Consider the following 26,333-nt stretch of genomic DNA (forward strand, 5'->3'; position numbering starts at 1 on the left):
AGGAGTTGGGCTACAGGTGCAAACACTTCCGACTACTCAAGCACCTCCAGCTGGACAATCACCGTGTGCTGCTGCTCCACCATTCAAAGGTGATAAAATTATTTGCCAAAAGGAGGAAGAAGCAAAGGAAGCAACAGGTTTACACATTCATGAACGTAAAATTGAAGTAATGGAGAATCCCTCCTGTCGAAGAGGAGCTGTGAATGCCAGCAATGGAGATGCAAATGAAAATGAAATGCAGGTGGGAAGTCTTTTAAATGGGAGAAAGTATAATGACTCCAGTCTACCTCCTTCTAACTCAGGGAAAGCTCAAAATGAGGCCAATCAGTGCTCACAAGTCAGAAATGGGCCATCATTAGAATTGGGTGAGAATGGATCTCCTGGAAAGCAGAACTTTGAGCAAATGGACACACAGGAAATTAAAAGTGATTTGAAGAAGCCCTTGGTTAATGGAATCTGTGATTTTGATAAAGGTGATGGTTCTCATTTGAGCAAAAACATTCCAAATCACAAAACTTCCAATCATGTAGGAAATGGTGAGATATCTCCAGTGGAACAACAAGGGAATTTGGATGCCACACAGCAAGATACTGCCAAAGGTGATCAAGGGGAAAGAATTTCTAATGGGCCTGTATTAACTTTGAATAGTTCACCCATTGTAAGCGGTACACAGGAGTCTGCAAAACTGTTACCCCAACAACTTAGTGGTACCAATACTGATTTACCTAATGGACCTCTAGCTTCAAGTGTGAATTCAGATGTGCCTCAGCAACGCCCAAGTGTAGTTGTCTCTCCACAATCTACGGCCTCTGTTATACAGGGGCATCAAATCATAACAGTTCCACACTCGGGATCTAGAGGGTCCCAATCTACCCTATCATCTGAAGTTCGGTCTACTAATGGCACAGCAGAATGCAAAACTGTAAAGAGGCCAGCAGAGGATAATGATAGGGAAACTGTTCCAGGAATTCCAAATAAAGTAGGAGTTAGAATTGTTACAATCAGTGACCCCAACAATGCTGGTTGCAGTGCTACTATGGTTGCTGTGCCAGCTGGAGCGGATCCAAGCACTGTAGCTAAAGTAGCAATAGAAAGTGCTGTTCAGCAAAAGCAGCAGCATCCAGCAACATATGTACAAAGCATGGTCACACAGGTAGGTAATGCTTTTTTCATGTTTATTTTATCAGATGATATTTATATGAGAGCTAGATACATGAAAATGCAAATTTGCTAATCTTATATTATCCTGTATGTAGTATTTTTAAATACTCTACGTTATGGTTCGTGGACTCTTGCATAGTTAAGTTCTTCTGATGATGCTCATTCAGTTTTTGATGCCAGTTATATTAGTATAGTGTAAATGCATTGAAAAGGATTAACTTCTAATAGGTTACATCTCTCTAATGGATTGTGGAAAAATGCACATGCTCACTGTTCTCTAAATTAAATTGTGTTATTATTTGGAAAGCAAAGCATAGTTCCTTGTGTCTTGGAGTCTTAAAAATATTTGCCCGTATCTAGCCGCCACCATTGAGGATAAGTATCCTATAAAGTAATAATCACAGTTGTGTAGTATTCTGTATAGCTTTCTTATACATACCTATGTTATAGGTTTCATAACTGTGTTTCTGATGCATGAATTTTGAGTGATTGTTTGCCTAGCTGTTGTGTTAAAGCTTTTCATTTCAGTGTCTTCTAGCTTGTTGAAGTGGGTTTTGCCTTTGGAGATTCTTAAAAGATAGTAAGCTCATAAATGTTTCACTGCAGCAGTTAGTAGAATACAGTGCCTATATTCATTAGTCAGAAAGGATGCTGTTTTATTAACAGCCTTTGACTCCAGGCAGTTATACCTCCTGGACTCTATGTGGGTAGAACTGTCTCATGCATCACGTTCTCACATGCATCAAATTGAAAGGGCATTAGTTTCTTTCTGTGGCTAAATTTACTTTACCATATAGTATGAGCTTCCTCAGACCTCATGCCAGTATAATATATGTTCACTCTTTTTGTATGACTTTAAGCACATATTTACTCAGTTCAAGATTGTTCTATCTCTAAAATTCATTTTAGTAAGGTATTTGGGCAGAAAATACCGTTACTCTGATTTAAAGAAAATTATTTCAAATTTTGGATTAGAGTAAATAATGGCATCAATAGATTTTATATGGTAGGAGGCAGGTAAAATGTAATGAGAGAGAGAGAACCAGGGAAATTCTTAAGGGGTTAGTGTTCTTATCACTTGAGACAAGATTAAGTATTTGTTCAGTCCTTTTCTTTTCTAAATCCTTTTCAGGATTTAGTAGATGTAACCTTTATGCTCCAAAACTAAACTGTAAGTACAGTCCACTTAAAACCATCCTGAATAATCAGACATTATTTTCTATCACCACATTAGATTTTTCACTGAAAGATGTTTTGTTTTGGGGGGGGATTTGTTTTTTTTTTTTAAAATACAATTCAATTTTAATAAGTCCTTGGCTTCCTTACCTGAGGGGGAGAGAGGTGTTTTTCCCTAAAAATACAAAGGATTTTTTTTAACAGTCATAAAACATGTTTGTGAAAATATATTTTGCAAGTATAGATAAGTTATATAATGTAATCCTTGGTCGTTTTATTTATCTTTGATATGAATCAAAGTTGTTTGATGGAAAAAATACCTATGAGCAGCAAACTTAAGGTTCATCCCATCTTTGCTAGTCAGAATTTCCCTGGTATGTTTTCGTCAGCTGAAAATCATGCATTGCATAGCGTTATAGGGGTTGTGCAGTTTGGATTTTTTTCCTCTAGCCTTGCTAAATTCATACATATATTTGTGATTGAACTGTTGGGGTGTTTTTTCCACTAAAATAGGCGACAGCATACTTACTTTCTAGACAACTGACTGATGTGAATTAAGAATTATTTCTGAGAATAGTTAAAATTTGACATTTTCAGAATGTTAAGAAAGAGTAAGAAGACTATGAATTAATTTTTCCCTTTATAGTATATTTAAGCATATACCTACCACAACAAAAAGAAGTTGTGAGGTATTTTTAAAAAATGGGTAAAACACCCTTTTTTTTCCTTGTCACATTCTCATTATTTCTGTTGTGGTCCTTTACCTATTCACACAACTATGCTGCCAACTGCGTTTATCAGCTGAGGGAATGATGCAGATGCAGGTTTCACTAAAGCTGTTGAGAGTTACTTTAGTCAGTCAACAAATAATCTCGCCTTCTATCTGCTTACCCTTTTCCTCCTGTCTACAGGCTGTCTTTATCTGCTTAAAATATTTAGGATTATGAAAGAAGACCAGTAGTTTTATTGGTCACTGTTTTTGATGATGAGCCCTAACTAATTGTTTGATTTGGTATGGTCTCAGACCCAACTACAACTGGAATTCTATTGTACGTGGCACAGGTGCTGAATAGTAGATGCTATTGTTCTGTAAAATTATTTTAAACACTTAACTCCCATCTCAAATTTGTGTTGAGAGTATGAGCAGCATATTTCTTATGGACATAAATCAGGGTTTTCTGGCTGGTGGCCTGCAGGCTGCATGTGGCCCATGAGGAGTTAAGTTGCAGCCCCTGAGTTTCTTTTCAGCCACTGCTCTCCCCATCACTCCCCTCACTCACACCAGAAGTCTCTCCCTGTCTTTTCTCTGGCTTTTGCTGCCTGCTTCTGCTCCAGGAGGTGGGGCAGTGCAGCAGGGAAAGCTGAGGTTGAGCTTGGAGCCATGCAGGTGCGCAGTGTGTGCACGCAAGTGGCAGTGGGCATGTGGTGCAGCAGGTGGGGAAGGTGTCTGTGCAGTCCCGGGGGCCCGTGACTTGTCCTGGTATGGCCTGTGAGTGAGCAGCTCCTCTGGGGTGTTCAACCCCTGGCCACTTAGAAGTTGAACAGCCTTGATGTAAATGTTGGATTTCAGAATAGTTTTGTGAGAGGACCAAGGGCAATGGGCAGAAGATTGTTATTGCCTGAATATGTACACTTCTGTTTATCAGCTGTTTTGCCTGCTTGAATGTAGTCCCAAGAAAAGAAATGCAAAACTTGGTTCATAGATGATACCTTTTTATTAGACCAACTAAAAAAAATCGCAAAAAAATTATCTTTTTCTGCAAGCTTTCAGGCTCACATGCCTTCCTCAGACTCAGGACAAGTTAAAGAAGGTAAAAAGTCCCCATATGTAGGAAATACACTTCATTTTTTGCACAGAGGAAGCTGAAGATGGAAGTCTGTTCCTCTGGGTCCATGAGAGTGTCTTTGTGAGTTGCTCTTTGTTGTGCAGATAAGACAGGATTCCTTCTCCAGTGGTGTCAGATGGCAGACAGGCAGGGAGGTGTAGAAATCTTTCTTGTTGTTCAGCAATGAAGTTTAAATTCAAAGTCAGCTAGAATTTGGCATTTTCCATGTAAAATGCGCTGCAGTAAACAGTTGCAAATGGTGTATTCTTAGATGCTGAATTATCCAAAACAAAATCCCAAAATACTTCAGTGAAATGTTATCTGTGTGCTTCAATGCTGAGCCCATAAACAAACATTTCCTTCACTTTAACCAGATTCTACAGTATTTTGATTTATCTCAGTAATTTTAAACAAAACAAGGAACAATTGAAGCAAGACTTCTGCCAAGTACTCATCTAGTGTGTGCTCTGTCCTCTGTTATCTTTTCATTACTGTTGGTGACACAATGAGAGAAAATAACATGAGATGGGAATTAAAGGAGGATTATGAAGTTACTTACTTCCATTATACGTACATTTCTTGGTACGTTTCTGTTTTAAATGAGAAAATCAGAGTTAAGTTAGAGAACAGTAGTTAGGATGGGCTGGGAAAGAAGCTGGAAGAATAGGAGAAGGAAGGTATTGGTTATATACCATGTACAAAGATTAGCATATTCACCAGCTACTAGGAGAAAGAGAAAGTGTGAAAGAGCGGTGAGTTAAAGAGCAGCAAGAGCAAGATAGAAGTAGAAATGTGTGAAAACAGGAAGTGATAAAGATCATTGGAGCACAAGCAGAAAAAAGAATTAAAGATTGACTGGAGGAGAAGGAGGAAATTGGAGGGTGGAAGAGAGGCCAAACGTGTGAACTATAGTGTGAACATGCAAGTTGTATTTAGTTGATATAGGTAAAATAAAGAGAAAAGTTGTTTTGATGTAACCAGGCTATTAAAGGAAGGAAGACTACAGACTCAAGCTGTGTAGAACAGCAGTGGAATACAGCTTCTTGCATACATAGGTATCTGTATTTAGACAGTGTTACCATATTCTCTGATGCCTTCCTCTATTTCAAATTGATTTCTTTAATTGTACAGCTTAGCAAAGCATGTTGAAAGGCATCTGAAATAATCATATATACAATATAAAACCAAATAATATTTTTATAGAGTAAAAAATATACAAATGTCACCTTGCTTAATGGATCATGTTGAAATACAAGCATGTGACACAGTATTACTACATGATTTTTTTATATATTTGCAGCTGCATTTAGACAGGCTTTTAATATGTAGTCTGAAGGAAGGAAGGACCTGGCATTTTTTATTTGGATGTTTTCTGGATATGGGTTGTTAGTTCCCTGAGATGTTGTGCTGGACTGATGGATGAAGAAAGAAAAGGAAACAAGCAGTTACTTACCTGTGCACTTTTTTAATTCAAGCTCTTATAGAACATCTGTTGAACATAACCAACACTGATTCTCCCAGTTGGTTTGAATTTCACAGCAGTGCTCTGATACCATGCCAAATTCTCAAATGTGAGAAAATTAGATTTAAATTGCATATCTGGCTTTTAAAAAAAAGTTACTCCCTGTTAATCACTTCTGCCTCTTTGTAAATATGCACTCCATTTTTCCTAAGATAGCCCCTTTGACTCACTCTTGCATGGGAAGTAGGCTGCCAAAAATGTTGGCCTACCAAAGGTCAGCAGAGCTACCATGCACCAGAAAGCAGGTGCACAGCCCCAAAAGGTATCATTCTCCTTGATCCACAGAACAAAGCAGCTTTTCCCAGGGAGATACTAAAATACAGAAACTCCTTTCATTGCCATTCACTCCTGAAGTATGCTGTTGCAATGAGATTTAAAACTTCAGTAATCTGTTATCAGTAAAAAATAAATTTTATCTTGATACCTACTAACTCACCTGACCCTTCCTTCATACCCAAGCAATCCAAGCAATCCTGCTTCCTTCATTTTCAACTTCTAGGCTACCTTTTGCCACAAGTTTTACTGTTGTGAGGAAGCCAGGTACATAGAGTGGAATTTTGAAACGCACTAAGGCCATGATTGTATGCTGACTTGTTTAGTTTGGTGACAAAATAAGTCTTCTCCACTCACTTGAGCTCTGTGCATCTACAAGTCCAGCAGCTTAGGGCACTTTCCACTTTAAGAAGCAAGGTAGCTGGAAAAGCCACCTGCAAGTGGTGAGGGGGGTTAATGAGAGCCTCACCTCATTAGGCTAGCCTTAGGAAGGATACAAGCCCCAGCCCTGAGGTGAGCAGGCAGTAAGATCCTGGAGGCTTCTACGGGAACATCTTCTCAGAAGGATGGCTGCTGTTCCTGAATGCCAGCATGGGGAGTACAGCCTGCAGCAGTCTGGAGGCTTGGGAAGGAGCTAAGTAGTAGAGAAGGTCCAAGAGCCTGGAGAGAGGCTAAGAGGCGAACCAGTGAGCCAAGTGAGAGAAGCTGAGCATACTGAGGAGCCCGGAGAGAGTGGCTGAGTGCATAGAATGAACAGCAGTGAGGGACACCAGTGAATGATGATGACATCTGAAAGGCTTGGGGCTTGGTGTAGGGGCTAATGAACCATGCAAATAGTCCTTAAGGCAGTGATCATGGGCACCTGGTAGCCATTAGTGTGTGAACTAGCTTGGGAAGCCCTGGAGCAGCCTCCTTTATATAAAAAAGCAAAACAGCAAGGTGTGGCAGGTGAGAGATGGAGTGACTGCCCAAAGAAGAGCAGAGTAGATAAGGGCAACAAGGGCCTCCAGGGACTTCATGGCCACCCCTGGAGGCGACCCTGTTACAGACGGATGTACAGTTGACATATTTCCAAATGAAGCTCACTTGGAAACTTTTCAGAAAATAAATGCTTCAGCCAAGGGGCGCACATAATCTGTGCTGCTCCTGACTGGAATATTTCAAAATGCTGCAGCCTCTTCTAGGCTGCAGCAACCTGTTATGCTCCTCACTCCTCTCTCCCCCTCCCTTCACAGGATTGAGGCAGGGAGAGTGAAGAGATAAGTAGGAGGTTGGGGGCTCCCTAGCCAAACAGCTGGGATTCTGATATTCTGGATACAATTTCTTCTACTTTCTCTTTCCCCCTCTTTTTAGCTAAGTGGAGAAATGGAGGGGATGGGCTGAAAGGCCTGGCTTTGGTGGTAATAGGGGCCCCAGAAGAAGGGCAGGGGGAGTAAGATGGGCTCTGGGCCTGGCATGGGCAGGGGCCCCATAAATGTACCTGGCAACTGAAGAGTTGGTGGACTGTCCACCGACTATTTGTCTCCCCCATGTAGACATAACCAAAATTGAAACTCTCAAAAATATTTTACAATTTGGCTACACTGGGTTTTTAACTACTTTGCCAATGTATTCGTGTTAATAGTCACTTGTACTGATGCAGCTTACTCTGGACAGATTTAGCTGCCGATTTGATTGGTACACTGTAAGGGTTTGTATGTATATAGCTAAAAACTCAGTGTCTGTAAGGCCTTAAATTAGTACGGTCATCTTAAAAAATGAGGTGGTCCTATGTATTTTACAGGGTGGGAGATCCTTGTTTCTGTGATTACACGTTTTTTTAAGGTGTTTCCACTTGTCAATTTTCACATAGGTGCCTCTGGTAGGGTAATTAAGGGTATGATTTTAAAATGGGCATTGAGATTCATAATGCCACACAATTTGGATAGATGTAATACTTTATAAGAATCTTGGAAATTTTTGTGTGGCATGAGCTATGGGTCCACTAAAATTTTATAAGACACCTGAGGTCTTGATCCAACAAAAGCATTTAAGCGTATGAATACTTCTGCTGAGGTCAACAGTACTTAACATCCTGTTTAAAATTATGTATGTACCTAAGATCTTGCTTAGATTGGGGCATGTCTGAGTTTGGTTAAAAGCATGAAATGTGCCAGTCTACTTCCTCTCCCCCCCCCCCCCCCCCCCCCTGCAATATATACTTTAAATTAATATCCTTCAGAGGCTGCCTTCACAGGAGCTTGCTTCCAGCTTCATGGGTAAGTGATCATACAGCTGCCTCCAAAATTAGCCACAGTGGTTTAGCTCCAAGTGTGTGCTTAGAGAGTAGCCATTGTTATCTCTGGCCACCAGTTATAGTTATCTCCATTGCAACAGTCTCTGGAAGCAAGATTAAAATCTGTATTCTTTAGATCCTTTTCTCTCCTTTTGTAGAATATATTTATAGTGTGTTTGGATTCTTGTGTAAGTTTTACTATGTGCATTTGAGAACACTTTACATAGTCACTTTTATAGTTTCCATCATAGAAGTCAGTTAGACATTTTCTGTACATGGGATTAGACTGAATTCAGACCTTTGGAGATGGCAGCCTATGTGGCTCAGCCAGTTCTGAGCAGAACTTAACACAAACTCCTCATGTCCTGGTTTTCCGTATCTAAACTTGAGGTTTTACATTAGTATGTAGCTACAACTTTTACAGGCCATCGTTGACTAAATCCCAAATAGAGAGGAGTCCTTAGGCAAGGCATGGGTGAAAAGCTTCTTGTAATCATTTAAAAAAAAATAAATTACAAGAACCCATATAAAAAGGTATAAAGATTTTTAGAAATCCAGGACACACACACTGCTTTAAAGGCTAGTCTGGCAGAAACAGGAGTTTAAATAAATCAAGTTGACAGTGTCCGTTTAACTGTAGAGAGCAGTGTGGCTGTTTTCAAGGATTGACACCTATCACCCAGAAGTGGCTGTATTTGAGTGTTGAAGCAATTTCAGTATGCATTTACTAGTTTTAGGCACTCTTTGCACAATTTGTTCCACACTGGTGGGCCTCAAGGAAAAGGATCAGTCTTCGTGAAAAAAATGGGTGTTTGAGTCTAAATTTTTAAGGCAATTTTTGATTCTGCAGAAGGGAAAGCACTAAATAAACACAAACTACTTTTCCTATGAGTGCAGTATATGCTTCCCTAAATGGGAGACTTTGCTTATGTTAATGTAAAGAGAAGTAACTGAATTGTTAAGTTCCAGAAAAGACAGTAAAGAATGATCCATTCGGGGCCTGAGTTGTATAAACGCTTTACCCTGATCTGCATTCAGCACATAGATGCATACCCAAGTAACTGTATGATTTAAGAATTTTTCTTTAATCAGTGTTGTTACCCTTATACAGACGCAGGTATTCCACAAAAAAAGGTGTCTTTATACATTAGCGTAACTTTTCTGCTGGTGAGAATAAGCTTTCCCATCCAAGCACCTTTATACCAGTATGGATGAGGCTTAAGCATGAGTAGTCTCATCTGCCTTAAGTGACTACTTATCTAAGTATATCTTTAAATGTTTGTACAATTGGGACCTATGTCCTGGAGCAAAGGTGGGATAGGTTTTATTTGTATAAGCTAGCTTGTGTAGTTGTCCTAGTTTCTGCCCGTCCCTTTCCAAAGCTAGTGTGGTCATGCTGTTTAAAATCATAATATACAGATGAATGGAAATTATGTAAGCATGGGTAAATAAATATAAATAAAGCAAATAGAAAGAAAGCTAAAATGAGAGATGTTGTATATTTTGTTATTACATTGCAGTGATAATTATGACATCTATGACTATTGTTTTTCTTTTCCATTAAAAATATAGCTGACTGGAGTGCCACAATCCCATTTTTATACTGTGACACATCTTTAATTGTTTCAGGGCATTAATATTTAGAAATTCTTTTACTACTTTTGGAGAACAATGGTATGGTTTCTTGGGCAAACAAGAAAGAAACACCAAGAACTTGAGTAGACACAGATGTTGTGGGTTTTATTGTAGATGGCACAGGTAGCAATGCCTATAGTTACAGTTGCCTGACATCTTCCGGGATCAGGCCCAGTTTTCATTTACTTATATCTTTTCCAAACTTAAAATGTTTTGAATTTAAATTTTCCATGCTGTGCATCTGCCTCAGGTTGAGTTTTTAAAACAAATTATTTAAGCAGAAATAGCTCAGCCGTTTCCAAAAGTGATTTAGAGAAATGTATTTTTACCAACTTCAAAATATTGTATGGGTGTTTTGCTGAGAAGCTATGGTGGTTCAGTGCTTTGGAGTATGGACTTAACACTTGGCAAGGGAGGTTGTGCAGTTTGTGTCCCTGTGAACATCTGCCAAAGTTTATCCAGAAAAGTTCCACGTTTCCTGGGGGGGGAAGGGGCTGTATACTCACTAGGTAGAAACTTGTTGAGTTTGGTAGCTACATTTGCCAAAAATACCATTTGCACTGTGGCTACACAGTCTTGCATGGTACCCAGGGCCTTCCAGACTCCATATGCCATATTCATCTCCGAGGTGCAAGGGCTGAGCAGGAGTCCCCTGGTAATATGCCTAGCTGCCAGGGACTGCTGTGATATTAAATACAGGAGCTGATGTTAGTAATCTTCTGGTGGTAGCCAGGCAGCAAGGAGGAGAAGGAAGAAGCTGTCTGACTTGAATGCAGAGGAGTGAAGAAAGGATGGGAGAAAAAGAGCAAGGGATTCAGGACAAGGAATGTGGAAATGACTTCAGAGGAAAGATAAGAGCCTGAGGGAGAAGAAAAGTTTGAAGCAGAGAGGGATAGAAAATGAAAGGGGACTTATGCAGAAGAAATGGTAAAAGAAATAGAAATTGGGGATAGGAAAGGATAGGGACAGTCAGGGGTAGTGAGGACAGGAGCTGCATAATGAGATTAAGAACAGGGAAAGAATGATGGGAAGGACCAAGAGGGGAGGAGTCAGACAGTGGCGAGGGCTTAGCACAGGGTGCAAGGCTTGAGGAGGATGGCCATTGTAAAAGGTGGTGTGTGGCATGCTAGGAACTGGAAGGATAGGTCTGTACGCATTAGGCCAGTAGCTCTCAACATTTTGAACTCGAGATACCCCTAGTTTGGCTTGAGGCACCCCTCCACAGTTTTTGAGACTTGAGCAGCACCCCATTTTGAAAACTAATTTATATAGTACGGTACCTCCTTGCAGAGGGATGGGGCAGTGGCTAGGCAATGACAAGCTAGAGCCTGTTGTACTTACCGCCTCATACCTTCTGGCAACTTGGTTGAGAATCATTGTATTAGACAAGCTCCCATACAGAACCGGAATGGAACAGTGGATTCCAGGGACTCGACATTCGTGTGTGGTGTTGGAAGTTGGCTGTGCAACCCTGTGTCAGAGCACGTGTATGTTCATCCTTTCCAAAGCAAGTCCACATAGAAAATAACAGCAATCTAATGCTACCAGTAACCTGCTTAGTTTAAGTGGTAGGAGACCCTATTAATAACCTATTTGGGCAATCAGTATAATTCCACAGAATTAAATGCTTTTCTTTTTCAACTTCGGAAATAACTTTCTTTTAACGCTTTTTTTTCAGTGTAAAGTTTGCAAAGTGAAGGCTCAAATGATTGGAAAATAACACATAATTTCTCCATTTTAAAAACAAAAGGAAAGGCTGATCTGGGCAGCTACAGGCCAATTAGTATGATATTAATAGTATGGAAGGCTTTAGAACAAATTTTGCAATGAAGAATAATTAAAACTACAGAAATAAATGGAAAATAGAATTAAATGCAACATGGATTTATCAAAGACTGTTCTTACATGATTCACTTGATAGCTTTCTTTGATCACCTCACTGATTGTATTGACATAGAAAATGTGATATATCTCATGTATTTGGTCTTCCATTAAGTGTCTGATATGGTGACTATCACTGGTAGGTGTTGTATGGTTTTGGCCCCTTCTTGGTTTGCGTCTTTCTCCCTAGCGAGGCCCTAGGGTGAGACTGCCCCCTACTGCCACCTAGGTGGTTCTGAGCACTGCCCCTATAGGGCCACCTAGGTGGTTCTGAGCACTGCCCCTACTCACCTGCCACGACTTTGATGTTGATAGATGGGGGAGGCAGTTCCCTGTTGGTGGTCCCAGCAGGGTCACAGCCCTGGGTCTTTCTTCGTGGGGCTCCAGACCTCCCCTTTACCCCACCCTTACCATATCCACAGCCTGGGATAGCTCATCCCCCTTGTACCTTTCCCTGGGGTGATCTCTCCTCACCCCCAAGGCCCGCCCTGAGTGGAGTAGGGTGTCCGGCTGTCAATCACCAAGGGACTGATCCTTAATCTTCAGGCCAACCCACAGACAAACTAAACACGCCCCAGCCTGGGGTAATGATAACTCAAAAGGTCCTTCACTCCCTGCGAAGGCATTAGTTGTCTATTGACGAAGTACAGGGGACTCCAGCTCCCCAGATCCTTCTGCCTCCTTGGGGAGAGAAGGAGACTCGACATTGATTACTGACTCCAAGATGAACATGAGCCGCCAATGCCAGGCCGCAGCCAGCAAGGCCAGCCATACCTTGTCATGCATCCAAAGGTGCATCTCAAGCCGGTCCAGAGAAATGATACTCCCCCTCTGTGCAACTTGGTCAGGCCGCAGTTGGAGTACTGCGTCCACTACTGGGCGCCGCACTTCAAAAGGGATGTGGCCAGCCTGGAGAGGGTTCAAAGGAGGGCCACCCGCTTGGTGAGAGGGCAGCAGGACAGGCCCTACGAGGAGCGACTGAAGGACCTGAACCTGTTCAGCCTTAGGAAGAGGAGGCTGAGGGGGGACCTGGTGGCTGCCTACAGGCTCATCAGGGGAGATCAACAGCAAATAGGCAGAGTCCTTTTCTCCCCAGCACCACCTGGGGTGACAAGGAACAATGGTATTAAGCTGATGGAGAATAGGTTTAGGTTAGAGATCAGAAGGCAATATTTTACAGTTAGGGTGGCCAAAATCTGGAACCAACTTCCCAGGGAAGTGGTCCTCGCCCCTACCTTGGGCAAATTCAAGAGGGGTTGGATGATCACCTGTCTGGGGTCTTGGGAACCCAGCATTCATCCCTGCCTGTGGCAGGGGGTCAGGCTAGATGATCTGTTCAGGTCCCTCCTGACCCTAGCTACTATGAAACTGATCCCTCCACTTACTCTTTCCAGGGGGCCCGTAGGTTGGGAGCTAATTACTCCTGTTCCCACCAACAGGTGGGAGTTGCCCCTTCCCAGCTGGGTTCTAGGCCAGTTGCCACCTGCTCCTCTTTCTTCACCTGGCTGCCCACCAACTCTTGTCATCGGTCACTGCCCTTCCCCACTAGGGTACCTGGCTGCTCCCGCGGAGCCTGATCTTCGCCTGCGACTGTGGGGACAACCTTCCTCTTCCTGCCGTGCCTCTCTGGCCAACTGTGGCTCCTTGAGCTCCGCCCCGGGGTTTTTCCTGCCAGGCAGCTCCGTTGGACACTGGGTCTTCTTGCCCTGAGCCCCACTCCGCCACTCCTACCTGGCTCCGCCGCCTGTGGCTCCCCGCTGGTGTCCTGCTTCTCCCTGCCAGCATTCTGCTCCTCTCCTCTTGGCTCTGCCGTCCGGGGCTCCACACTGGTGTCCTGATCTTGCTCGCTGGTGTCCTGCTGCTCCTCACTCGGCTCCCCTGCTCGCCTGACACCGGCAGCCTCCGTCTCTTCTCCCCGGCAGCTGGGTGTCTCTCCAGCTGCCTTTTGAGCAGCCCGCGCTGCTCCCAGGCTCTGCCCCTGGGGATTGCCGATCTGCAGGCTTAGGCAGCTGCGGAGCCACCAAGCCTGCATGGATGTTTTCCCCCAGCTGCTGCTCGTACTGGCCCCTGCAGTAAGTATAGGGGCTCATCGGGCAGAGTCCCAGGACATGTTGAGAAGGGGGACTTTTGTCTCCCCTCCCACAGTGACCCATAGGAAATTATTACTTAAGGTAGAGAAGATGGGAAGCAGTACGGTATTTTAAAGTAGGTAATGAACTGGCCAAATGGTTTGACACTAGACATTTTTGAAAATGGGAAGCATCAGGTTAGAAGGAGGTAACGAGTGGAGTTCATCAAGGATTGGGGCTGATTTTAACACATTCATTGATGTTACACACAGGTAATTGCCACAAAAAGTAGGTGTATTTTGATAATTTGCTTGATGATCTGGAGCTAGAGGTATCATCAGTACAAAAGCAGATCAGGAATACAAGAGTAATTGGGTGTCTTAAGGACTAGATGACTGCATGTCTCTGGAAACATGCAGGATCAGACTGAGAAGGGCTGCACACTCCTTCCTGCCTGCTTAGTTTATCAGATAACCCTAATGCAGGCAAGAATACATGCTGTTGTAGTCTTTCCTGCTCTGGCTCTTTGAGGCATGTGGGGCAGTTCCACCTGGCTGTGGTGGTGGGGGCCGCAGCACCCCAGTTAAGAACCACTAAGGTAATCTGAGGCAACACAACAGTTGTTCTCAACTCAGGGGCCACTAAAGAAAACAAATTTGGGCAGGAGAGAGGTGCCGTGAATCTAAGAAAGTTGAGAGCTACTGACTTAGAAGATTTCCAGCTATCAGAGCAGAGAGGTTCTGGATCAGCCTTCTAATAACAGTAGTAGACCTAACAAATGAAACCTAACAAATGGAAAGATAGAGCTCACTCAGTTTAAGAAGAGATTAAATGATGTGATTTTCCATGATAGCAAGAGACTAGACTTGATCCAGGAGGTCCTTTACAGTTGTCTTTTCTTCTCACTTGCATGGGGTCTGGTTTTCATAATTACAGAGTACTTGTAACTACAGGCAACCCCCACTTAGTGCGCTTAATTGGTTCCTGAAAAAACGAGCGTTAAGCAAAAGGAACATTAAGTGAAACCGAAAGTGTTTGATGACCCAAGATGGCGACTGCGAGTGTTATAACGAAACTTGCTGGGCGCTAAGTGAAATCAGGTATCAATTTCAAATGAGCATTATAGCGAAATAGTGCTAAGTGCAACAGCGTTAAGCGGGGCTTGCCTGCGCTACCTGCCTTGTCATGGAAGGTCTGCTTCAAAGAATGCTGTATTTCAGAGTTCATAAAGTTCTTTGGGATTTTTTGCTGATTTTGGCAATTCCAGTAGGGCTCATATGTGATTTTGCCAGAGTAGGAATTGGCCGTGTAGCAGAAGAGAGTATTCTACATCACACCTGAAAGAAATAGAAGGAAAAAAATTACAAGCACTGTATGTAAATTAAACGTATCACAATTGCTTGATTTGGGTTCCTTTAAAGCTGTAATCCAGAAATTATAATAATAAAGTTGCAAACACTTTAGCAAAATATTGTATGCGATCTTTGAAAGTTGCTTGGAAAAAGATAAAAAATGAGCTCTGTTTTGAGGCATGAAAGGAGAGTATTCAAGCTCTTTGTATACAGACTCCTGTTTACTGTTTTATCTTTAGAAAACATTAGGAATCATGAAAAATACTTCACTGGTTATGGTAGAGGACTTATTGGAAGTCATGGATGGAAATTATGAGTTCCTTTACTTTTAAATGAAATAGAGGACTCTCTGTTGTCATTCTGTTAATAGTTCAAAGCATGGAAAGACCTAGATTTTGATGTAAACACCATCCTGGAAGGAAGAGAGAAGAGGATAAATATGGGGAGCATCTTTTAAGCGTAGTGAAACCTACCATTTAGTTTTAGAAAGGGCACAAACCAATGCTTCCATCCCCCCTTTTTTGTAGTTTTGTAATTTATACTCCTCACTATTAAAAAATAGTATCTTAAAACATTGAGTAGGAGGAATCTGTTTGCTTGTTGACATTTTACTTCATTTTATGTATTTGGTTATAAAAGGCTTCTGAAATTCCCTGTAAAAAGAATATCAACTGGATTATTTTATGGATACTCAGAATTTATAGAGTTTGCAAAGTTGTATAAGAAGAAAAGAAGTTTAGAGTTTGCTTTTTAATAGTCTTCGGTGTTTCTTTGATATTCGTGTTTATCTTGTACAATAAATATTATCACACAGACAAAAATGTATTAGTGAGACAATTTAAGCATTCTGCAATAGAGCTTAAATTTCCTGAAAGAGCATAGGGCAGTGTTAGATTGACGCCCATTTTACTTAGTCCTCTTTCAGCAACATTCTCTTCTAAAATTAAAAGGTAAGGTAAGATGTTCCTTGTGTTGATGGCTTTGTGCATCTGGCTTGTATTTATACAGTCTCAGAGTTTGGGTCTCTTTCCGAAAGATTCTATTTGCTTCAAAGCAGTCATAACTGTTGCTCCTTTAGGTCTAAACCCCACAAATGGAAATGTGCATGTTCCCTGGGAACAATTGGCAGCAGCACATATTTCATAGTTTCATACTTGTTAGGGGCTGGAAGGGACCTTACAGATCATTGGGTCCAGCCTCCCTGCGCTTGGGCAGGAAATACTGCTGGGATCAAATGAGCCCAGCAAGATGGGCATCAAGACGTTAAATATATTGCATCAGTGTTAATTAAAAATGTATAGTGTAGGAGATTGCAACCTAGTTAGCTCTTCCACTGAAGAGGAGCATCACCCAAATCAGCTGAACTGATTATATATTTTGAATGTGCTATCACATGTATTGTATTGTATTGTATTTAATTTGATCCTACACCTGGCATGTAGAAAACAGGTTTTTCCTTGTGTGCTAATCTATAAACCTACTCTTATTTGTGCTGCTGCTAGTTGTCCCCAGGGAACTCCCCTGCACGCATGCTCCTGTGTGCGTCAAGTTGCCCCAGGCTGGGTAGCAGAGGCTGAGGCCTTACCTGGGGGTTTCCTGGCCCCCTGAATACGTGTTATAAGGAATTTTTGAAATTCATGTTTTAAACTGAAATGATTTATACCATAACTTTTATTTTTACACTACCGATGCAATATAACTATATTAATCTACACGCCCTCTTTATTGCTAAAGAACAGAAAGTTAACTTTTAATAAGCTGCCCAAGTAGAAGTAGAAGTTTGAACCAGTTACTGTGTTCTTTTCAAATTCTATATTTGAATTTGTGCATAAACTAAAGCAATTAGTTTATCAGAGAACAAATGCAGAATATGATGGTTACATATCATATATTCTTCTTGTTTTGCTGTTATACCCAACATCATGTAGGAGGTCAGTGTATTCAAATTTAAACTTCATTGTTAAGTGTAGTATGAAAAAGCAATAAAATAAATAGGGGTATATTCTGGCTTCTAGCATGTTGTCTTTAAATTTATGTGTTTGAAACTTTTCTACAGAGCACACCTGTGACATCGGTACCAACAGTGCAAGTACAGGGACAGCAGATCAATTTGCAGCCACCCTCATACACTGCAGCAAGTCAGCACGGAGAGCAAGCAAAAAAACCGGGACAGAACTTCATGTGTCTGTGGCAGTCATGTAAAAAGTAAATGGCTATTTTATTTAACAGCATTTTATTAATGTACTGAAGATGCTTATACATGGAATGCAGTCCATGCAAATACTATCCGTTACCTTTCCTTCTGTCACCTTATACTGTGTGAGTTACCTGTGGACAAAGGAACTATTAAAATGTCAAGTGAAGCTAGAGTTGAGGAAGGGGAATGCAGCATCTTTCTACCATTTTTTAAAGTAACTAATATGTATTTTACTTAATTTTCAGTTAGTTATATGCAAATATTTTAGTCTTTGTAAGTGCGAAGAATTATTTTTTCCTAATTTTGCATTATGCATATAGAAACAATTACTGCTTTCTTGTTATTTCCTTATATTTTAAGGTTTGCAAGAACAAGAGCATGTGTCAAATTCCTTTGGATTATGATTGATTATATTAATTATAGCATCATTTGTTTGCCATGGGGATTCACAGACAACTAAGGAGATAAATGTCTAGCACAAAGAACTTAGTCTTTAGACAACAGAGTAAGATGGTTAAAAAAAGAGGGGAGTGAGGAAGAAGAGCTCATTTGAATTAACGTTACAGAAGTGTAAGATCATAAACTTACTTATATGGGCATCTTTCCAATTCTCTTTTTAAATAATATAGTCATATTGGGGGACAATGTCTGAAGTTAATGCAGAGGGAGAAGTCTGTTGATGCAAATCTAACAGCAAAACATGATGTAACAATTTTGAAGGAAAGAGGAGAGTTTGTTCATTGTATAGGACTGGGAAGAAATTGGCAGTGGCTTGAGAATTCATTTTAACTATAGGAGATGACAAGTGATCATCAGGGCAACTAATCTGGCAGAAACTAGTGTGTGTATGCAGGAGACATCAGATATTGGTCACAGTGGACTTAATAAGGATTCTGGTGAGAGCGTTGCATTTAAATGGGATACAAAAAAATACTGAGCGCTAGATTCTGACTGTACCAACATTTTCTATGGTAGTTTCAGTTTAATATAGTCTCTTTTTTTTTTCTAATGTGATCCAGAGCCCATGATGTCAGTAGAAAGATGTAATGTTGGGTCAGTTTCCTAAAGGGTTCGTGTGTGCTGTTAAACTGCTTTTATGTTTTCCATTAGAGGCAGATGTACATCATTGGTGGGTGGCAGGATTCTTGTACCTAGAAAGTTCATAAGATCCTTGAGGTGTTCGTATAAATATAAGATTATTTTATGGTTTGTCTTATAAAGATAAATTCAGACCATCTTAAAGATACTTTTTTAACAATAAATAGATCAACGAATCCATGTTCCAGTGGCAATCAGTGCATGCCCGCCCTCAAGGTCATCATTTATTACTTGATTAACAAAGACTCAAACATTTAAAAGACTCTACTGTTTAGTTTTAGTTGCACATGCTTAAAGTTTTGTCTATGCAAAATGCCTTGATAAGTAATCCTTTGTTCTTTTTCCTCAATGGTGTCAGCAGGGGCCATTCATTCTATTCTCAAGCATCATCATTCCCATAGTATTTTATGATTAAAATTTGCCTTTTAGATTTGTGTTCTTCTACACTTTTTGAAAAATAATCTTTCTTTATATTTTACTTTTGTGGCATTGATCTTTCTCTTTTATTTGTGGTTTAATGTTGTCACCAGTCTGAACTGACAGTTTCAAATGATCCACTAAAGTGCATTTGTTTGGAAGATGTAAACAATATTCCATATTGATAGGCTAATTTATGGACTTTTCTGTGGTTTTGCCAGCATTAAGTAAAATGCTCAAATGTGGGCATAGCCTGCAGTCTCCTAACTGATATAAAGTTTCCTTTGTCCTTCTGTTGAGAAACTATTGAGCCAAATTCTGCTTCCATTACATCCTTGTGTGCATGTAAGTGAGGACAGAATTTGACATTCTTAATAAATTCTGAATAATGCAAAACTGCAGCATATAATGACTCTGTCTGAGATCCAGCTTCATTCTTTCCCTCAGTTTGGGGCTGAGAAGTCTGTAGTCAGTATTCCATTCTATTGGATTCAGCTTCAGCTCCAATCTTTCAAGTGTCAGAGCAAAAGAATATGAGCATTAAAGCCCTGATATTTCATACATTTAATGTTTAAACCTAAAAACAAAACCAACCAATTTAAAGGAGTAAACAAGACATAAGCAATGAGACCTTTTTTTTCTCCTTGAACCACTCTTGCTTTGTGAGCTTAGAGATGTTGTTAGCTATGTTTGTCTGAAGTCAAGTAGAAGGCAGGGTAGATTTGTCCCTTATAGACTAACCAAAGTAGATACTGTAATTACTAGAATATATTCGGCTATCCCTCGATACAAGGATGATGTCTGCTGGGGGAGGGGAATTATTGGTGAGTTTTAAGATGTCTGAGGAGTTTGATCTGTGCTCTGCAAGTTTTTCCACAGATATGGTTTTTCCCAAGGTGGTGGCTTGGGGAGGCACAGCTGTTGGCTAGGATGTTGTGCACTTCACTTCCTCCTCTGCCGTTTCTTGGCTTCCTGAGTAAGAGGGTTCTCTTCGAAGTGGGTTGTGGCTTGATGTATGGTGCAGCGCCACGAGACCTGTTACCAGCCAGTACTTTTCTCAGTTTGTAAGGTTTATGCCACCCTTCTTAAGGTATGCTTTCAGGGTATCCTTGTAGCACTTCCTCTGTGGATCCTCTTACCATGACTGAGTTGAGAGAAGAGGACTTGCTTTGGAAGACAAGTGTCAGCCATCTGCGCACAGTGGCCAGCCCAGCGGAGTTGATGTTTCATGATCTTTGCTTCTCTGCTGGTTATGTTAGCTGCAGAGAGGATGCTGGCATTGGTGCAGTGGTCTTCCCATATAATGAGAAGCATCTTCCTGAGGCAACGCTGATGGAACCATTCCAGGCGTTTAAGATGGCTTTGATACGTCAGCCACATCTCATACCTGTAGAGGAGCATGGAGGTAACCACTGCATTGTAGACCAGGGTCTTAGTTTCCATCTGCAGATCTCGGTCAGCAAAGACATAGTGAAGCAGCTTTCCAAAGGATACACTGGCACAGAGAATCCTATGTTCAATTTAAAAAAAAAAAAGAAGAATATAAAATGACCCTGAATATATAACCCCCCAATATTTAGGTTCTATATATGGAAAATGTATAATTTTGTTATAATTTTCCACATAAAGAATCTAATTATTGGAGGTTTGCCTTGAATTTTTCCCCCTCCCACTGCTACCGCATGGAAAATAGATCTCAGAGGCTCAGTGACAGCCTCGCCCTCTGCCCCACTATCTTCTTCCCCCTGTGACTCCCTCCCCCTCTCCTTCCCTTAGTGTCAGACCCTGCTCTTCCTGAGCACATGGAAGGAAGAGACATACTAGAAAACACTGACTTTGAAATAAATATGCCTATAGTAATTTGCATATAGGCCAATTATCATGGCCTAGTATGCTCAGCTTGTGCATGTACTCATGATAACCCCCCACAAATGATATATGGGCTAATTAGCCCCCACTCATGGCTGGAACCTGGTGTTCTTATCACAAGTCCTGGATTGCTCCAAAAATGTACATGCAGATGAGGCACAGGGCAACTTGGTCCAGCTCCTCTTCACGGAGGGCAGGTGCCACACTAATCATATATGCCAGGCTGATAGAGGGATTCTGAATGAACTGTTTGGGGCCCCATCTGGTGATGTTAAGGCATGGTGAAGGAAACAGGAATAATTTGAAATGGAAAAGAAAGGCACAGCTCAGTTGTGAGAGTGAAGAGGAAGTTGAAATTTATGCTGTGTAGTGCCTCAGCATGACTGAAAAAGTGTCAGTGCTGAGGGGAACTACTGAGCATGATGGATACCATCATGTAATTCAGGTGGGCTGCATTATTGCTTGTAGCCTTATGGCTCAGATCAAGGGCCACGTGGCGAAGGTCATCCCAGCCACAGCAGGGGAGATCTCAGTGAACCACGCCGTCCCAGGCTACGAGAGCCAGATGCGCCCCAACATCATTATCGCCAGCAAGGTGGCCAAGAAGGTCGTGATTGTGGACGTGACCATTCCCTTCAAGAACTGGCACCAAGCCTTCACCAACGCCTGGGCTTGCAAGCGGGAGAAGTATGCCCCACTGGCCGACATCTTGAGGAGCTGTAGCTATGACGTGACAGTCGACACGCTCGTCGTGGGAGCACTTGGAGCCTGGGACCCCAGCAACGAGAGCGTCCTGCATGCCTGCCGTGTCTCCCACCCTTACACCAAACTGATGTGGCACCTCGTGGTGTTTGACACCATCCGCTGGTCCCGCAACATCTACGTTGAACACATTAGGGGCCAGCGCCAGTATACCAACCCCACCAGATCGACCACCATCGAGCGGACTGCCTGAACCCCACTCTGAACCTGATGGACTTAAAGAGCTACTCCCAACCATGGTCAGTCCACTCCACCTGGCAGGGACCCCCGTAATAGGACTTCATGGACTGAGCGACTTCTTTGCTCACTTCACCCCCTCCAGCATTGCGGACTCGTTGTGGTTTATATCTTATCTCCTTTTTTCTTCTCTCAGCATCGTGACTCCCTCCCTCTTTCTTCCCCACCCCACCTTCTACCCCTGGGCTTACGTGGCTAACGTTGTGCTTATGTAACCTAGTTGCATTCCCTTCCTCACCACCATCCCTCTTATGTTAGTCTCTCACTCAGGCATTCCGTATTTCCCTTAAGGCTTTGTCATTCTTGCTCTTTAACATTTTCTAATAAAGTTAACCTGTTCTTACCTCTTGTGAGCCATGATCAAGTAGGAAATATCTGAAGTTCAAGACTAAAGTGTTTAGGATGGAAGATACTTGTTTGTACTTTCTAGGGCAGGGGCGGGCAATTATTTGGGCAGAGAGCCTTGATGGCTTACTGAGTTTCAGCAAGCCATCAAGGGCCACATGACAGGCAGCCCAGGGCAGATTAATATTAATTTTCTAAAATTTTTAGGGGCCCCATGGCCGGATAGAATGGCCTGGGGGGCCGCATCTGGTCCCCAGGCCGTATTTTGCCCACCCCTGTTCTAGGGGCATCCAGATCCCAAGATCTCCAGGCTTGGGCCTGTATTAAGATGCCTGCCAATGGATTTGGGAGTATCTGAAGTCCCAAGGTGAGAGCCTGGGACAGAGGATGCTCACTGGTTGTAGTGCCATACATGTAGAATGATTGAGTTCTGCCTGCTCAATCTATATGGCTTTTGGAATGATTGAGTTCTGCTCAGGCAATGTGATTTGGAACTGATTTGACTGATTTGACCTGGAACATGAAATATATTAATAAAAAAAAAAATACTTGGGTTAAATTGTTTGCCTGATATAAGCCATGTACTTTATAGTCATGCTCAGTGTTGGCTACATTTAATCAGCTTCACAGCTGGTTTCCAACGCTAAACACATGCTGCTTTTGACAGCAGTTTAATGATGAACAATGTATTTAATGTGGCTTCCTTGTATGTGAATGTAAGTTTTCCCCCATACCAATTGAGGGGGAAAACCCCTTTTTTAGAATAGAATAAATATGGTATATAACACAAGTTTTTGTGAGCTGAAGCTCACTTCATTAGGTGCTGTAAAAGGTCATACAGAAAAAGCATAAGGAGGAGAGAGAAATTATAAAACAAAATTCAGAGTCAGGAGAGAGAGGGAGGGGAAAGTGCCGGGAGAAGCAAACAAATTGTCTAAACTGAAGAGCTTAGACTGGAAACTGTTTATGTTCATGATACGTACCTTAAGTACTGCTTAATGCTTTATATGATTTAATGAGAGTCAAAATAGTTATTAGAAGAAAATTGCCATCTAACAAACAATAGTCTGTCAACTACCAAAATATTACTTTGAATGTGTTTCAGTGCAAACTGCAGCAATGCTGGTTAAATATTAGGACAAATTACTCATGATCATTTTAGTAACAGAGAAACTGAATTTTGATCAGCTATGTTTATGTCCCCCACAAAGTCACACTGCAAGAATATTTGTTTGTACACACACCTGTAGAAAACATTGTGTATCCATAGCTGGCATCCCTTACCTGCCTTAGTAAACTTATTTTCAAGAGATCAAGCAAAGGTAGCATAGTCACTTTTTAAGTTTTGTTAGCAGGATAGATTTGCACTGACTCTGGAAAAGTGTATCATGTTAACAAGTGCAGCTTGGCATTTGCATAGGTACAGGCAAACAGCATTTGAGGTCCTAAAATCCCTCATCCCTAGTGGAGAGAGAAACTGTTCTGACAAGTTGCAGTAGTACTAGATGGTCATTTCTTCTGTTTGCAGAGTGTTAGCAGCAGCCAAGGCCTGAAGTAGTATTTCAATGTTTAAAACATTTAGTCTCTAACTATCTCAGGTATAGGATATAATGTTGATTTCAAACACAAAATCAGAGTAAAAAATTCTGGTCTTTTCTCTTTTGCTCAGCTTTATATAAAGTTGGCTATTTCTAGTTGGCTGTCTCAGTATAAAGAAAGATCTCACTTAGCAATGAGCACATATTCACATCTGCTTTGTGTCCACCCCCTTTCCCATAATTACTTAACTGAACTCAGTTAATTTCTAGAGAACATGAAGCATTATTTAAGACAGTGGAGGGTATCAGACCAAAAGAATCCTCTAGTAATTTTAGGTCAGAGTAAGTGTAGAGCCTTGGAATAGTATGTAACACTTAGGAAGTTACTTCCCTGAAAACAGAATTTGCTGATGAGTAAAACTCCAGGTACACAGCCTGTCCTTTTGGAGGGTGACTAATCAGATTGCTTTAGGTAAAGACGTAGGCTGAAAAAGAACCTAGATTTAAAAAAGGAAATGTTATCTCAAAAATATGCCTAGCACCTTGAAACAAGTCTTTGCTTAGTTAGCAAATGATCTATTGTTTACAACTTGGTAGTGGATCCTAAATAGTGTTGAGCTGCTTAAGAGTGAATCCTAAGTAGGCCTGCTCAGTTATAACTGCAGCTGCTGAATTGTACATCTGTCTCAATTCCAAGTACAGATGACCACCATTCATCACCTTTGTATAGTTCATGACTAGGGGCTTCCAAAACTCACTAGCACGTACCCATGTCTCCACTGGCTCATTGCTGAAGGACTTGCCCTTGAAGATGCCTGCATGTGTATTCTTTAATGTGGGGATGCTGTTACGCATCAGCAGCTGTGCTACTTCACAGAAAGGAAAGTTTAATGTGATGGCAAGTGAAACCTAGACACCCTGAGGTTTCTATTCCACTGCAGCCTTCATTCACCTTCAGCCATTGTGAAATATTCCTTCTTCATCTGCCTGCTCTGCCCACGAGGACCATTTTTTTTTGATTGCTGATTGTTACTAGTCTGAAATTTGGTCTTGAGCTTGCCACCATGGGTGACTCTACCAGGAGTGCAAAACTCGAGGATCATCACTTGTGGGGTCATTGGTAGCACACAAGCCTCTCCACAATGTCAAGGTTGCAATCCATGCTATCCAGCTTATCAGGAGGCCTTGAAAGCCATTAAGTAGATGAAAAACAGCAAAGCATGTGGTCCTGATGGAATAGGAGCTGAAATTTTATAAGCAAGGTGAAAGAAGTTCTCTCACCGGCACATGTTGTTATTCTGAAAACCTGGAAACATTAATAGAGTCTCAGTGACCTAAGAGGTGCCAAAATCATTACCACTTTTTAAGAAGAGAGAGACCATATTGTAGCAGTTACCATGGTCTTATTGCGCTCCTATCTATAGCTAGGAAGATCCTTGCCCACATTCTCCTCGATAGACTCACTTTCCTTGTTAAGGAGATTCTACGTGATTCCCAGTGTGATTTCAGATCACTCAAAGGTAGAATAGATATAATTTTTTGCTAGACCACTGCAGGTGAAGTGCCACAAGCAACACCAAGATCTTTACATGACCTTCATTGACCTGACAAAGGCCTTTGATTTGATCAACAAAGAAGCCCTATGGAAAATCCTGATTAAGATTTGGATACCTGTTAAGATTTGTTATCATCATCAGACCTCCTTCATAACAGCATGACAGCAGCTGTCTTAAGCAATGGCTCATAAACAGCCCCTTCCTTATTAGAAGTGGAGTCAAGCAAGGGTATGTGATTGCACCAACATTTTTTCCACCTATTTCACAGCTGCTCCTCATTTCACTGCTGATAGGCTTCCATCTGGAGTCAGCATCCAGAATCGCATGGATGGGAATCTTTTTTTTAACATCAACTGGTTACATTCCAAATCCAAGATAATCAACAACCTTCATTACTGATCTTCAGTATGCAGATGATTGTGTTGTGTGTGCTCTCTCAATTGAAGAGCTCCAGGTCACTGTTGGTCACTTCTGCAAAGCATATGAAATCCTTGGATTCACTGTCAATTTAATGAAAACCAAGATACTTTACCAACCTACCCCAACCCAACCAGCTACCCCTCCACATATTAAAATTAGATGGCAATCTTAGGCGATGATATTCAGCATTGGATTAAATCTGCCAGTGCCGCCTTTGAATGTATCCAAAATCATGTCTTTGATCGTGACATCAGGATCCAAACCAAACTTCTTGTCTGCCAAGCTGTTGTCATTCCTGCCTTACTGTATTGGTGTGAAACCTGGACAACATATCGAAAACACCTAAAAGTTTTGGAATGTTATCGTCAGTGGTGTCTTAGGAAGCTCCTCCAAACCAGTTGAAAGGACAGAAATATGAATGCTAGCATTCTGGCTCAAGCAACTTCTACCACTATTGAAGCCATGTTTATATGTCACCAGCTCCGTTTGGAGAGGACACATCATAAGGATGCCTGAAACTCATCCTATACTCTCAGTACACCAATGGTTACCATTCTAGAGATGGGCAAAAGAAGAGATTCAAGGACACCTTGAATACTAACCTGAAGAAATCGGTACTAGGAAGACTTGAGCACTGAATCACCACCAGTGAGTCTGTAGTGTACAACAAGCCATTGATCTTTTGGAGCAAACTCACCTCACTGTGGAGGCAGATAAGAGACAA

At 41.5% G+C, this 26,333-nt stretch overlaps 1 protein-coding gene across 2 annotated transcripts in view; it reads left to right on the top strand.

Annotated features, from left to right (window-relative positions):
- The window catches only part of ARID2 (AT-rich interaction domain 2), a 174,009-nt gene that overhangs the window by 129,652 nt on the left and 18,024 nt on the right, over window positions 1-26,333 (top strand). For both annotated transcript variants that reach the window (XM_025208535.1, XM_006015932.3), the window contains 2 exons: window positions 1-1,153; window positions 17,227-17,375. The exon at window positions 1-1,153 is cut by the window's left edge and continues 1,705 nt beyond it. In XM_025208535.1, the coding sequence (XP_025064320.1) occupies window positions 1-1,153; window positions 17,227-17,375 (1,302 nt within the window). The remainder of the gene's footprint in view (window positions 1,154-17,226; window positions 17,376-26,333) is intronic.

Source organism: Alligator sinensis, unplaced genomic scaffold (assembly GCF_000455745.1).
Source record: "Alligator sinensis unplaced genomic scaffold, ASM45574v1 scaffold147_1, whole genome shotgun sequence".
In the NCBI taxonomy this organism is placed as follows: Eukaryota; Metazoa; Chordata; order Crocodylia; family Alligatoridae; genus Alligator; species Alligator sinensis.